The 15,519-nt window shown below is 37.9% G+C and overlaps 2 protein-coding genes across 2 annotated transcripts; one reads left to right on the forward strand and one right to left on the reverse strand.

The window, feature by feature from the left end:
• Positions 1-1,293: 1,293 nt before the first annotated feature.
• camkk1b (calcium/calmodulin-dependent protein kinase kinase 1, alpha b) lies at positions 1,294-9,147 on the reverse strand. The gene is made up of 16 exons (XM_085379978.1): positions 8,893-9,147; positions 8,754-8,801; positions 8,606-8,659; positions 8,469-8,520; positions 8,233-8,366; positions 6,443-6,479; positions 6,312-6,333; positions 6,084-6,172; positions 5,266-5,465; positions 5,050-5,103; positions 4,880-4,953; positions 4,253-4,340; positions 4,040-4,168; positions 3,434-3,537; positions 1,885-1,935; positions 1,294-1,524 (listed from the first exon to the last, which is right to left on the reverse strand). The coding sequence occupies exons 1-16, from the start codon at positions 9,145-9,147 to the stop codon at positions 1,443-1,445; spliced, it is 1,473 nt and encodes a 490-aa protein (XP_085236104.1). The 3' UTR covers positions 1,294-1,442.
• A 3,522-nt stretch (positions 9,148-12,669) lies between these two features.
• LOC146654401 (vacuolar protein sorting-associated protein 37D-like) lies at positions 12,670-15,208 on the forward strand. The gene is made up of 4 exons (XM_085379279.1): positions 12,670-12,777; positions 13,528-13,699; positions 13,789-13,862; positions 14,810-15,208. Exons 1-4 carry the CDS (start codon positions 12,670-12,672, stop codon positions 15,206-15,208), a joined length of 753 nt encoding a protein of 250 aa, XP_085235405.1.
• Positions 15,209-15,519: the final 311 nt, after the last annotated feature.

A 15,519-nucleotide genomic window follows, 5' to 3' on the forward strand; every position in this document is an offset into this window, starting at 1 on the left:
AGCTCTACACCTTTATCTGGAGCTCCTTTGACAATGTGAGCTCTGTGTTCGAGCTTCTCCACCGCAATCACATGGTACCAGCTCATATCTCTTTTATTGGTCTTTACCTTTTCCTTTTTTTTTTACTCTCTACTTGTTGCCTTTGTATCTTTTCCATATTCTGCTGTCCAGACTATCAGAGATATTGTTCCACCTACTACACGCAACCCCAGAAAAACCTTCAGCCCACCTGTACTACGGTGAAGCCTGCCTCTCTAAATCCAGCTCAGTGCGATAAACTTGAAATCTGTGCTGATCAGGGCGTTGTGCTGTTACTGTGAAGCTGTGATGGTGATTGGCAGTGGCACTCTTGCTCAGGGATTTTAAATTTTGCAGCATCACGCCTCGTCCTCACTACTGAAACATCTATTTTTGCTGCACAAGAAGAGAGGAGGGTTGTGATATAATACACTCCGGATAAAACATCTTAACAGTGGCAAATAAACGTGATTGATCATTTAAGAAAAAATGATTCTCCCTATATTTTTCAGCTTAAGGATATATATATATATATGTGTGTGTGTGTATATATATATACACACACACACACACATATATATATATATATATATATCCTTAAGCTGAAAAATATAGGGAGAATCATTTTTTCTTAAATGATCAATTTACAGCAAATTTATATAATGGATCACAAAGCAATGACTGTATTCACGTTTATGTGTCCATAATAAAGTGTCCAGTTCAGCGCTCATATAACCGTATAAAATTTTAGAAAGCTGTTTTTGAACTACTGTAATGGTGAGGTGGATCTGCGGCTGATTGTTATAGCATTGTCCATGGTGCTAAATCGTCTATAGCTTAAGGGTCCTTCAGCAGGGCAGGTTGTTGAGTTTGAGTTTGTATAATTGCTGCATAATGCTTCCCTCTACTGGTCAAAAGCATGAAGAGCAGCCGATATACAGAATCATTAGAAATAGTGGTAATGAAGAAGTGTGCATTCATGCGTGCACAGCTGTAGCAGCCACTGATAGTCAACCTAGAAACATTCAAATAAAAGTCATTATGAAATAATAGGTTTTCTCAAGGCTGCCATCTAGTGTTTAATAGTCAACGCAACAAAACTAAACGTGACAGAAGAAACGTGATTCAGTCATTGTTTCAATAGTTTATATTTTGTTATCTTCAACAGCTGTAGGAAAATGTAAAAATATCTTCATCTTCATGGAGTATATTTACTTTTTTAAGCCTGGATGGAAGATAATATCATCTTTTTCTGTATTTTCATGCACTACAAATCTTTACTTGAATATTCAGTAAATTTACAAAATGACCACAATCTTCTCCTCTAATGTCAAAAGCAACAACGAACAAAAGAATTAAGAGAAAAAGACACAAATAAATGTACAAAAACATACTTTCTGTGTTTTAAATCCATGTGAGCCAGATTAATCAGCACTCTCTGTAAAAGCTTCATCTTCATACAAGTCCTCCAACTCTCCTTCTCTGCTTCCCTCTCTGCTGACTTTCCTGCAGGCGACAAACGCTCAGTCATGTCGTTGAAGGTGCAGCACTATGTGAGATTGCATGTGAGGAAGAGGAGGGAGGAGGGGTCACACTAGACTACAAATGTTATGGCGTACTCGTCCTTCACAGCAAAGCTTATCACTTGCCCCCCAACATCAACCTCAATAGGACGCAAGAGGGAGGAAAAGCCAACACAAAGCAGTTGTCAACAACGCCATGTGTCCTTTTATTTTTGGTACAGCTCGTTGCTGAGAGATTTGTGTTGTCTTGTTCCTCCTAAATCCTCTTAAGGTTGAACAAACAACCGATGAGCTCCACTAAGTATGAAGCATCTGAGCTCAGCCTAAATGCTTAAAAATTTACCTCAAGGAAGGATGAAGGTGAGACGAAGACCCCAGTAAGCCCCAAGAACCACTGTAAGAAGGAGATGTGACGTAAGAGGCCAGGATTTAAAGTTTGTAATGCAGTTTATGACAAACACAAATTTTACTTTAGAAACGCAGCAGTTGGTTGTGGACAGAAATTTTGGGGAAAATTGCTTTTTTGCTTGAGAGTTAGATCAAAAATTTGATGACAGCTATATGTCTGTTTATATTTATGAATGTGAAGCTACAGCCTGATACTGGCTTAGCATAAATACAAGAGAAGTGCAGGAACTGCTGATCTTAATTGTAGCCTTAATCTTTAACAACTCTTTCAATCTGTACAAAAGAGCGTGTTGTGGATTTTGGGTGTGTTATGTGTAGAATGAAAGTCATTCATTTGCAAAGTTTTGTTTTTACATTTCAGTTTTTACATGTATTGTGTTACTGTGTAAGATTGTGAGGTGCTGTTATCCAGATTTTGAGTGATGGTAGCTGTTTTTGCTGCTGGCTAGTGCTTCATATTTTACTGATAGACATGTTCTCTGCAGAAAAAGATCAGTGAGTTCAATTCATTAATTTTGTGGTTATACGTAAATAAGATGAATAAGATCACTTTTTTAAGCTATTTTTGCCCACCGGGTTTTTTTTCCAATGACTGAAAAACTTGAGCGTACAAGCAGTCAAAATAAAATCAAGCAATAGACGAAGAAACAGAATAAATCTACTTCTGTGATCGTCCATTAATAATATATTGTAATTTGTGCTGGAATTTTTTAAAAAATGTCTAAAAAAAACAACCCCATTTGTTAGTATTATACTATGATAATGCGTTGGAAGATTAACCTGGCTCAGGCTAAACATGAAGTTAATTCTGACCTGGATCAAAGTGCCGCACTACGTCATCCCTCCAAGAAGATCAATCTAAAAAGTTTTGATCTTCTTTAAGCTGGCTGGAGCGCCAATCAATACCTTTCAGAGTGTGGAATATTTCTGCCTTTAATTTGATTTAAAAAGCGTTGCCATTATTAGCTCAAATGATCAGAAGATTTCAGTATTTACTCATCACATGTGTCAGATGGGCTTCACATATTTTGCTGAGTGGGAGACTGCAGCTCTGTGCTGTAGTACTGCTGGTAGCTGGGTAAGTGTGGAGGAGGATGTAGCTTCTCATCTCTTCTCATGGAGGCGTAATTAGCTGTGCCCCCCACAGACCGTTAATGGAAAACAAAAGCAGCGCAGCCACTACCGCTGCCACCGGGGGCTCCCACTTAGCTTATCAGGAGAGGACAAATGCTTTTATCTGCCTGCTGCTCGTTTAAGGACACAACAAATACAGTGTAAGAGCTACTCGGTATTTGAAGATTAATGCTCTTGATATGCTGGAACTGTAGATCTCCTATGTGTAATATGGGAAAGAGACTCTACATATGAACTGATCTATTTTTATCCAAGCATCTGCTCGCTGCTTTGCTTTGTTAGAGGCCTAATCGCAGAGCTGGCAGTCTGGCAGAGCGGCGCAGGCAGGATTTGCAGAGTAGGCTACTTACGTAAGAAGACCTCCAGGGGCAGACATGGACCTCTCCGCCCGTCTGCCCTGACACTCAAAGGGATTACTGAAAGACCGCTTCCTCAGCATGGACTTCACAAGAATCTGAGGGACATCAGAGAGAGTATCAGTGAATTCCCATTTGATTTACATTTTTGGTAAACTGTTGAGCTGCAAATCTTAGTTTTTAATTCTATTATATAATGAAAAAATAATTTAAAAAAATTATCCCATGCAATGTTAAGCATGCAGTATGTCTTCTAATGCATGCTTCTGGAGGCAGGAGGTCTGAGCACTTCAAAATCATAATAACCCACTGATTTTTTTTAACCATTTTACTGTTACTTTTGTGTGCTTTCTCTCTTTTCTCTTGCGTGGTTTTGAAGCATAAAGGACTGAAGTAATTGAGTTCTACTACCAGATTACCATTTAAAACATGCAGATGAGATGTTTTTGTTTCTTTTCATTGTTGTTGTTGCGTTACTTTAACACATTCAAATTACAGCCACGCAATACATTACTTTTTTTTTTTTTTTTTTGCAAAGACCACAGTGCCAGCTGCAGGTACTGTGGTCTTTGCATGATCAATCAGATGTGTGCGACTCACCACAGTGGAGAGGCTGGGGATGAGTTTAATGCTGTTCTGCACCTCCTCCTCAGTGACCTCAACAACCGTGCAGTGCTCCTCCTCCAGAGGGAGAGGATTTGCACCGTTCTCTGTCACCCACGGATGGAGCTGCATCCGGACCACATATGTTCATTATAATTGATGTTGTTTCTGTGATTCTAGGATGTAGATGTGATAGATTTTCCTTCTCACCTTAATTTCTGGGATGGTGATTCTTGTTTCAGGGTTTTTATCCAGCATCCTTTCAATGAGCTCCTTCAGTTCATTACTTATTAATGGCCTGTCAAAATAAAAGAGTCAGAAAAATAAGTGGATAGGAATTAAACACATTTAGGTATGTTAACATGTGACATGAAGCTACTGATGAATAATAATATATTATACAATAATATTAAATATCAAATCATTATAGACTGAATGTCAGTAAGTTCCAAAATGCTAAACAAGTGAGCACAAGTTTATAAAATATTTAAAGCGCCGATGAAAAAAAACAGCTAGCTGACAGAAGATAAATGAATTAAAGTAAAAACACAAATTACTGACTCCTTACCTTTAACTAGATTTGATAAAACACTTATGAATAAAGAAAATAACAAATTATAATCAAATAAATGATCAGAGACCAAAAGCAAATAGATTTGTTCCCATTTTTTGCTTGATCTCAGGAGAAATCTATTCAATGAATCTATAAGAAACTACGATTTTAACCCATACTGGTCCTACTATATTTTAGTCTTATGTATCTACATAGAACATTTACACAAACCTTGAAAGTCAAAATCTGATATTGTCTACTGAACAATCCTACAGTTTGCTTACGTCTCTGGAAACTCCACAGGTTTGTTCTTTATCTTGTTGTGTAGAGAAACTATGTATTCATCATAAAAAGGACACTAAAGCAGGAAAAATAGAAGAAAAGGGATTCAAATGTTAAACGACTGATGTAAAAGTGTATTAATCTACAAGCATCATGCTGCAAACATGCTTACCATCCCAAAGACGAAGCAGTACAGTGTGACTCCCATCGCCCACACGTCTAATGCCTGGCAAATAAACACAAATGATCACAGTGACACCACTGAAAGGCTCTCAGCTGGTTCGCTAAGCATCACTTCTTGATACTTTCTCTCAACTAACACAGCCTGATATGTAAAATCAAAGCATAGTTAAATCACTGATGACCAATAGGGAAAAGATTGTCTCACTTTTCCACTGAAGCTCTGCTCGTGTTCGGTCATCATCTCCGGAGCCATGAAGGCCGGCGTCCCCGCTGTGCTTGACAGAAGGGCGTCTGTCCCCTCAAACTCTTTGCTCACACCAAAGTCTGCTATCTTGACGTGGCCATCATCTCCCAACAGCAGATTAGATGGTTTAATGTCCCTGTGAATAATCCTTTGGTAGTGTACTGCACAAAAAAATATAGATTTAACATTAATTTACATTACATTTACATTTTTCCTGTTAAGTTTATTATTTATGTACAGTTTTATATTCTAAAGTTAAAAAACAGCTTAAAATTAACCTTTGAATATTTTCTCAAATATTTTTCTTTTAAAGTCAAATATTATCCAACAGCTTATCTGACCCAGATCATGGGGCAGCTGTCAAAGCAGAAACACCAGACTTCACTGCCCCAAAGACATCCTCCAGCTTTTCCAGCAGGATACTGAATCATTCCCAAGCTACTGAAGAGACACAATTGAGGACATCCTCCTGTCCAGGGTGTCTTCCTGGATCTGAGACAGATCCTGACTGCTTTTGGTCTCCACACACCTCAGCTTGATATTGTAAAAGCTCATGATGAACATATTTGCAGTTAGTAAAATCAACTTAGTTAAGCTGCTAATCATTTTGAAATGTGTAGCTGTGACAGGAACGATCATTTGGGCTTAATTTCATATGGAAACAAATTGTAGACACAGATATTCACCCATTCCTGCCTTGAGGCTTATGAGTGAAGTGAATGCAACTGAACAGATATGTAAAATCAGATAGAAATGTGTCAGAAAGTCTGTGTACTTACAGTACTCTATTCCAAGGACAACGTCTCTGAAGTAAAAGCGAGCCTGCTGCTCCGTTAGAGGGTTGTCAGTAGGCACCTCCATCACCGGTCTGACCAACATGAGAGGTGCACAAAAGCAGAAACTTACATTAAATAGTCATGCTGTATCTAATCATCATGGTGGCATCCCCAACTCAATAAAATCCCAATTCAGAGCTCAATAGAATACATGAAAGCACAACAACATACCCTTTTGTCACCAATTCGAAGGCTTGAAGACAGATTAAAATGAGATTTTAATGACTTCTTGCCTTCTTATTGAAAACAGTATTGCAGCAAAATAGATTCATAAATTATAATAAATATAAATTATTGCCTACCCATGTGAAGTCCATCTTCATCAGGATCATCCAGCACCTGGAAGACACAGTAACTGATGTTTATAATAATAGTAATATTATTATTATTATTATTATTATCATTATTATTATCATCATTATTACTACTACTACTATTATCATCATCATCATCATCATCATCATCATCATCATCATCATTATTAAAATAATAAGTCTTTGGCTCCTTTCCCTTTGCTAGTGGAGAAAGTTTAGTCTTTTTCTAGTCTATCGTTCTGTCCACCACAAGCACATTTTAAGCACAAGGAAGCAGCACAAAGGCCAGTGACACAATTACAGTGTTTGTTTGTTTTTAAACATCTTTTACAAAGACTGACTCAAACAGGGATAGAAGAAATAGATGGTTTTGGTTTTCTACATTAATACAACCAGGAAGTGTAAATTATCAGATTAATGATGGGATGACACAGGCACAGTTAATCTGGCATGTTTTTCATCGGCAAGAGCAACCAGGGCTCAGGCACAGGGTGAACATGCAAACTCCACACAGAAGAGCGGTCAGTACTCGGGTTTGAACCCACTGCTGTGAGGCAATAGTGCTGCCCTCACCTGGTAACTAGCCTCTGTTAAATCTACACTGTAGGTACGTTTTAACCCCAAGACGCTCTAAAATCTTAAAATGTAACCTGACGTCCAGCGCTCTGAAAATGTACCTACACCTCTCATTGATTCAGGCTGAATTGGCCTATTTTCTACTCCTCCTGTGCATTTCCAGCCTCAGTTTTTGAGTGTATCAGTAAGAAAATAACAACATTGCCTCAGCATAATATGTCCACAATTCTTGAAGGGAGATTTTGAAAAACGATTGACGTGAATGTGAGGGAATGTTCAAAGATGTGGAAAAACCTGAGCAATAGATATGTTTTCCTCCAGAGAAAAAAAAACACACAAAAAAAAAAAAACCTGCCCCACCAGGGAAATACATCAGAGGGTTTTTTTATTTGTTTCTATTGTGGCTGGCACCACATAAAATACTGGGCCGTGACCACAATGTAATTAACACTACACACAGGGATGCATGCTGGCAACCACGTCAACCACATACATAGGTTACGTCATAAGCTCTACGAAGATTCACTGCCGAAGTCTAAATCAGCCGTGAGATGTTTCCATCACTGCAGACTGGAGTTGGACCTTACACCAGTCACTAATGCAGAATCATTTCACCCAGCAATGTTTATGGTACCGAACTGAAGACAAAAACCAGATGTGAGCAGATTCTTTTTAGTCCATTGCTGGAGGTTTGAAGCTGCCAACAGCAGGGACAACTTTAGAAGTTGCTCGTTATGTTTTCTAGAAAGAATAAATATCAGTGATTACTACAGAGTGAATCCACTGGGAGAATTCAAGACAAAAGCCTGATATTAACATACATTAGTGTGTACCATTGCGAAGGGGCTTAAACCACCCACCAACACTATCTAATATCTGCCTTTTTCCTGGATCAAATAACAGCTCATGATACGAAGCATGTTGAAGATGTCACTTCTGTGGGGAATCACTCTGTGACTCTGTGTAAGCCACCATTTCCCTGCATCTCTGCTTGAACCTTAATCCAACATATTATCCAATCCAAAGTTGCATTCCGCTCTGTATTAAAAGCAGAAAAAGACTTTTCTATTATAAAGTGTTTATTGCATTCAATATCGTGCATACTTCAGCACAACTTTCATTCAAAGCTGAAATGTTTGTCGTGTTTATTTGTGTTGTTCTAAGCTTCCAATGAGATTGTAAGACTGAGTCCTCGTACCAACCTCGATCAGTTTGACAACATTATGATGGTCCAGTTTCTTCAGGATGGCGATCTCCTTGTACACGCTCTCCAGAGGCAAGGCGGCTTTAGGGAACGGATCCTGCTGTGACTTTGACCCTGAGGTTGGCAGGCGGCCTGGAATGTATACACATACATACACACACATAACCACTAAAACCACAGCAAAAATGCCAAAAGGGAATTAATACTTATGACTAAGAATACTTATTCACTCACGCAAAAATCCACACTGCCTCATCAGCTTCTTCTTTGAAACTACTTTCATTGCCTAAATGAATTAAATAAAGCAAATTGTGGTAATAAAGGCAAACTGACATGTAAATTCTTCAGTATAGTTTAATCTTTTGACTTACATAGTGCTCTTCTGAATCTTCATTATAAGCCAATTTCACTACTCCATACGAACCCTGGAGTGAAACACCAAAGGTAAAAAGGTTCATAAATCGCATTCCCTCACTTCTGTATTACCAGAGTATATGCTATATCATGATTTTAATTTACCTTTCCAATCTCTTCCTTTAGTTTATACTGGTTAAGCTGGATACAGTCCTACATAAGTGAAGGATAGAATTCCATTATCTGATCAGTAAAATATCAAATTATTTAAAAATAATGTGAAAATTATGTAAGAATATCTCACATCAACGCCAGTGATTGACACACGTTTGGTCTCAATGGTTGGCTGTCGGGCCATGCGACTCCCTCTCTCCTGCAGAGACATTTTCCTGTCTGAGAGGCGAATTCGGTTGGTGTTGGTGGTCCTTGGACCACCCGACCTGTAGCCATTAGGAGGGGTTAAACGGTTGGCGGCCACGTTCATGGCTGCCACCAAGTCAGCAAGCTCGCCGTTGTTCTCCAATTCCAGCTCTGGCCTGCTGACGGTGTCAGCGCTCATGGTGGTTAACTCTGACTCACTCACAGCTCAGCGTCCCAGAGATGTTTTGGTGAAGAGCTAGAGGACGCATCATGGTGCTGACAGGTTGAAGCAGAAACAGAGGCATGACGAGATTTTGATACTGAGATCTTTGACTGGAAGAAAGTACTACTGCATAGCCTCTGTCAAATATGTTGCTTCGATTTTTTTTGAGTAGTACTTCTGTGTTGACATTTGCATCAGCTCTGATTCATGCAAAAATGTTCTGCTGCATTTTAATACAATATTAACATCTTAATGCATAATATTGCTGGCTGTGACCGCACCAAGAGTCAGTGCATCTACATCTGTGGCGATGAGGTTCAATGTTGCCTCTCATTAAGACACACATTAAAGGAGCAGGTTTTCCAACCTTGTTAGAGTCTGTACAGACAGATTGTGGGATGTTGGCTAACGCCTCAGGGTGACACTGTCACTGTAGATGTAACTATGACCTTCTGACTGTCTTTGTATTTGTTTTTGATAAGACTACAATGCTATGGCATTTCCGAGCATCTGGTTACATTTTTGCCTTAAATTCAATAGAGACAGAAGATTAACTAAAATAATGACTGATTTTTAACATTTATAGTAAATCTTAAAGGAGGCACACAGGTAGGATTAAAACTGTTATCTCTTTATTTGTATGCAAACATTTAATCATATAGTACACCATAATGCAGCCAGGTCACCACAAGATTTATCACCTTTATCACTTTTTTTGAAAAATTTAAAGTTGAACTATTGAAATGTTGGGTTTAATTACTTTGCACAACTGTTCTTAAGTGTTCTGTTATTGAAATATACAAACATGCAATAATATCCAAAAATCTCCTTATATGATTTTTGTGACTTTAAAACAGCAGGATGCCTTGATATTTTTAGATTTATTTCTGCACTAAAGCCGCAGCAACTGTTGCATTGTGGGTAATGTAGGCACCAGAATTTGTGGAATAAAGAAGAAGCCCAGCAATGTTGTTGTTATTTGACTGCATAAGAGTTGAGGGTAAAATATAAACAATCTGATGTTAAAGTGTCACGTGAAGATGTGGTAAATTTGGTCTTCAGTAGTAAAAGGAGAAAAATGCAGTTTCAAGAGTCCAAAGGTGTAAAACAAAATTGGGCTCTTATGATCTGGATGAGGTTTTCAGATCATAAGAGTTAGCGGGAGCCAAAACAGACTTGTTGACAAAGGACAAAAGGAAAGACGTGACTAATTATATACAGAGGACTGATTACACAACAAGACAATTAAGACAGGGCGGGCAATCGCAAACAAGGACACTCAGACAGGAGAAGACAAGTCACACATGGAAAAGGAGTGAGTGAAGACGATGAGATAAAGTACAGATGAGTGAGATGACACACAGGGAGGAGAAACTACCAACGTAAGGCAAGACAGAGAGGAAAAGACAGAAACACTGGGACACTACAAACACAAGAAATGAATAAGAATAAAATCCAACCAGGAACCAGAACCCAGAAACAGAAAGTAATGTTTGTCCTGTAACACTGAAAACACATGAACATTAACTGTCTCAGGAGTCTTTGCAGTCTTAGCAAAAAACTGCCCGTAACCAAAACAAGTGACTGTTCACTTCAGGTCGGTGCAGTGATAACTAATGAGACAGTGAATAATCACAATACTTCAAACTACAGCTCATGTACTGTGAAAGAAAAATCACAATTTCATGGAGGGACAGAAAAAATGAAAAGAGATGTGCTGAAAAGTGAAAGGACAGCTTTTAGCACATCGTGTCAAAATGAGAGTTTCACATCAGTGATTTTGTTTTAATAACTAGCAAAATTAAAATTCAAGTGATTGCTCTGAAGCCATACTTCAGAGGACTAACTTTTAAACTTACGTACAAAAAAACTCGAAATATCAACCTAACCTTGTTTGTTAGTTGTTGTTCATCCCCTCCATGCCATAATTATTTCTTATTTACTCACAACATGCAGCAATCACAGACTCACAGGACTCTTTTCACACTTTTTCTGCAAACTTTTGCGAACAATAAAATGTGTTGTGCTTTTTGTGCAAATAGAAAGTCTGGTTAAGAGAAAGGCCCGTTTGTGGTTTGTGAGTTGAAATAATCCTTTGAGGAGTTTGGAGTTATATAAATAATGACTTCTGCAAACTCCAGCACAAGCATAGATAAGATAAGAAGTGATGTGAACAGAAACAAAGGCAAAGACACAGAAAAGGAGAAATCCTAACAATCAGAAGGTGCAGATAACCATTAACTCTTTATGAGCAAGACTTCTGTTGCCCATAATGCAAAACTGAGAACTGCAAAGCTTTTTGTGAAGATCTGTAATATTTCAAGACGACACAATTTGCACATTTAAAAAGTAATGTTGTTATAAATTTTTAAAAAGGAGAAAAGGACCTAAGAAATGCAAAAAAAACCTAAAATAAAACCCTATAACCTCATTAGAGCCGTCTTCAGCATACCACACACACAGTAAAACACATCACTATGCAAAATTTTAAAAAATTAAGTACAAGCAGAATCGCTTCCTCACCCAGTGGACATGTCCTGTGTTCAGAGCTGTGGTGGTAAATCTGAATGTTGTCTGGACATGAAGCACCTCTCAGTCTCAGTGCAGGACTTTCACTGACGGACGGCAGCGCTGGACTTAAGGATTAACTGAGGCTACATATAGCCTCAGTTATTCTGAGGGCAGCAGTGGTCATGTTGACAGGGTGATCAAGACAGGACAAGGCTAGACAACAGAGACACACAAAACCAAGAATAATCCCACAGTGATAGCGACAATATGTCAACAACACACACTCTCACAATATGCTGTGCACTGCCGTTTTCTTTTCATCCTTTACTGTGATAAATACAGCAGATTTATATAAAAAGTATGCAGTATATAAATACTAAGGTCTTTAATCATTACAAGTTACAATTCTTTTAAATTATTTTGAAATTCTCTAGAACTCATCTTGAACAAATATTAAGCATGGCAAGGAAACTATTTATGTAATTTATTGACAAGAATAAATAACTACCAGCATTATCTTCAAAGGCTTTTTCCCAAGTCCTTGATTCATTAATAGATGATGTGTTTCAGTGATTTTTACACATTCAAACTCAGTTTTAAGACACTCCCAAAGAAAACCACACAGACCTTTTTGTGTGAAAGGTTCACACAAGCTTAAAGAAGCATTTTTACCAATTTAGTTATTGGCTATTATTTAACCAATAACTAAAGTTATTATTTAAGTTAAACTAAAACATAAATATGTTTTAGTTTAACTACTTTCGGCAGAAAGTAGCAAAAATTACAAAAAAAAAAAAAAGCAAAACATTTCTTTCTCCAGGATGTCAAACTTTCAAAGGAAGATTCATGTTTACTTCCACAAGTTCTGCAGTAGTATAACCTCTGACTGTCTTTGAATGCAGCATCAACAGCTCCCGAAGGACGCTTCAGGAGCCAGCAGGTGTTATACTGAGGAGACAGAGAGCATCCAGAGCACGGACGGTCAGCATGTCTCTGCCGGTCCGGTTTCACTTCGGCGTCCGCAGAACCAGAGAGCTGCGAGAGCTGCTGGAAGACGAGGACAAAATAACTCACATGGCCAGGAGCAGTGAAAAGGTGAGTGAAAAAGATGTTTAAACTAACATGAATAAGAAGTATTCGGATTCTTTTAAAAGTGCAGCGCTTAACAAATTCATTAGACCACGTTTCCCAAATTTGAGCCTGCACCCTTGAGATCTCCGAGAAGTAAATAAGTGAAGTAAATAACTGTAATTTGGCATCTTAATAAAAAGAAAAATGTTAATATGCTTTATAATTTGTTACTCCAAATTTATTCCAAAATTGATGGATAAAAACAATAATTATATGTTAAAACTACAAATATAATGTGCACACATGTAAATAAAGACAGGGAGAAAATTATTTTCGTAATTACCAACATGGTTAATTGAGGGCATTGGGTGGTAAATGTGTTAAGTAGGTTACTCTACTTCTGCGAAGTATTAATGACACACAGTAAAATACTCTAAGAAATATTAAAAATATTCATACTTGTTACATAAAAATGGTCCCTGTCAATGTCCTACTATTCGTCAGTGTTATAAAATCATCAACTAATTATTATTATCATCATAAATTCACAGTAGGACCTCTTCCATTTTATAATCTTTGACTATCAAGCATTTAATATTTATTGCTTTAAAAAGAGATTTAAACAAACATTATAATAGCGACTAATACATTCCTCCCAGTTGATTAATCAATCAAACATCTTGGGTCTGCTGTTGTTTACTTTTGCACATATAGGGGAAAAGCACAGCACTAATTCATTTCTTGTTTCTAAAACAAGATGTGGTGCTTTTTTAGTTTCAGAGGCTCCAGCAGGCTGCGCAAAAGACACGGATTTCAAATCAAAACCTGGCCAAAGTCAATCTTAGCCAGAAACCCAAATTTAGAGATGCAAAGCTGCTGCTTGCAGTGAAGTACAAGGAGCTGAAGAAACTCAGAAGCATCATTCAGGCCAAACAAGATCAACTCGGTAAGTGAAAGCCCTTCTGGTCTGATTTTCTTTGCCTGTCCAAAAACTATTTAGACAACATGCTGAAACACTTTCATTTCTCATTATAGCAGAAAAATACAGTGTTCATTATGCTCACTGGTGTCTCCTGAACAAGATCAGACATGCAGAGGAGGAGTCTGAGGTGAGGAAACAATGTTTTGGGGTTGTTTTTTTTTTAATAATTTGCAGAGCCACTTTGTTGATCTGTGATCAGTGAAGTATTTTTCTTTAATAACACACTCAAATACCTTGTTGTTAATAAGACGATAGTAACTAAATCTCACTGCATTACATCAGAAAGATCTGCAGGATCAAGATCTGTAGGAATGAAAGGTTTGCCAAGTAAATAAAAAAAATAAACAAAACACAGGATTCTTTTGTTTTTTTCACATTTATATTAATTCAGGAGTAATATCCCTGCGTTGGCTCAATATGTTCACTCTGTCTGGCAAAGTTGTGGCAAACTATTATCCCATTATAAAAATAGTCCTAAAACACAATAAATATATAGAGTTTGGTCAAAAAGTATTTGGACAGAGACAATGTTTTTCTAATTTTAGTTTTGTACAAAACCACAATTTTTCTATTTTAGCAACTTAAGGATGGCTTGTTTCACCTGCATTGACCCATGTTGTCTGTTCACAGCTAAATCTTCCAAATGCAAGCACCACACCTCAAACCAACTCCAGGCTTTTTATCTGCTTAATTGACAATGACATAATGAAGGAATTGCCCACACCTGCCCTTGAAATAGACTTTGAGTCAATTGTCCAATTACTTTTGGTTCTTTTAAAAAGAGGGTGGCACATGTTAAGGAGCTGAAACTCCTAAACCCTTCATCCAATTTGAATGTTGATACCTTCAAATGAAAGCTAAGAGTCTAGACAGTATGCCCATGTCCATTATATAACTGCCATTGGAATATGTTTCATTAAACAGTTAAAAAAAAAAAAACTTGTGTCAGTTTCCAAATATATATGAACAGCAAGCTACATTTTTCCCACTTTAATACCCACAAACATTTCAGATTGATGCTGGAGCCAAGTTGTGCTCTGCAAAACGCCTTCTGTATGTGTTTCTGTCTCACAGCTACTGTTTCAGAGGTTTACAGATGGAAAGACAGCAATACAAGATTTTTTGGAGCTCTTTGTCAGCTCCCAGAAACTCCACCACATCAGGTTGGTCCTGATGAAGAACCTGCAGGAGATAATCCGAAATGAAACAAAAACAGCACAAAGGCTCAGTGAGGCTCACTATTTGTCTCTGGGCCTTCCTGAGCAGGTCAGTTTGACCACAGCTGCTGTCTTACCTCCATTCCTACTGGTGCTTGGCGCCCACATAAACACTGTCCCCTGTATCCAGCCTTCGCTGTTTTGCTCTGATGAGGATGAGCTCCTTCGAATGGGAGTGCACCTCCGAGGCCGCAAACCCATCCGTCTTCAGCCACTGAACGTGCAGCCGAGGAGGCACCAACCAGCACCGCACTGAAGTCATGGATTTTTAATCAAATTTAGTCTGGATTAATGTGTTTGTTGTAATAAATAAATAAATAAAATAAATATTGAAAAACAGTAAAGCATGGGTAGAAGAATATATTCAGTTATATCAGAAAAAAACTCAGCAGGTTTATTGTTTATTCTGCAGAAAGGGGTTCTTTGGGGACTAGACCATTTATTTAACTGTGCAGGGACCAGAATTAGTTAATTTTCAGCTTGTTTGGACTGATGACTGACCAGCCACTTAAATCACCCTCAACAAACTTAACATGGACATTTTAAAGAAGCTACCAAATGCAAAGT

This window comes from Rhamphochromis longiceps, linkage group LG14, assembly GCF_057381845.1.
Source record: "Rhamphochromis longiceps isolate RC_006_pf linkage group LG14, R_longiceps_female_GT1.1, whole genome shotgun sequence".
Classification (NCBI taxonomy): Eukaryota; Metazoa; Chordata; class Actinopteri; order Cichliformes; family Cichlidae; genus Rhamphochromis; species Rhamphochromis longiceps.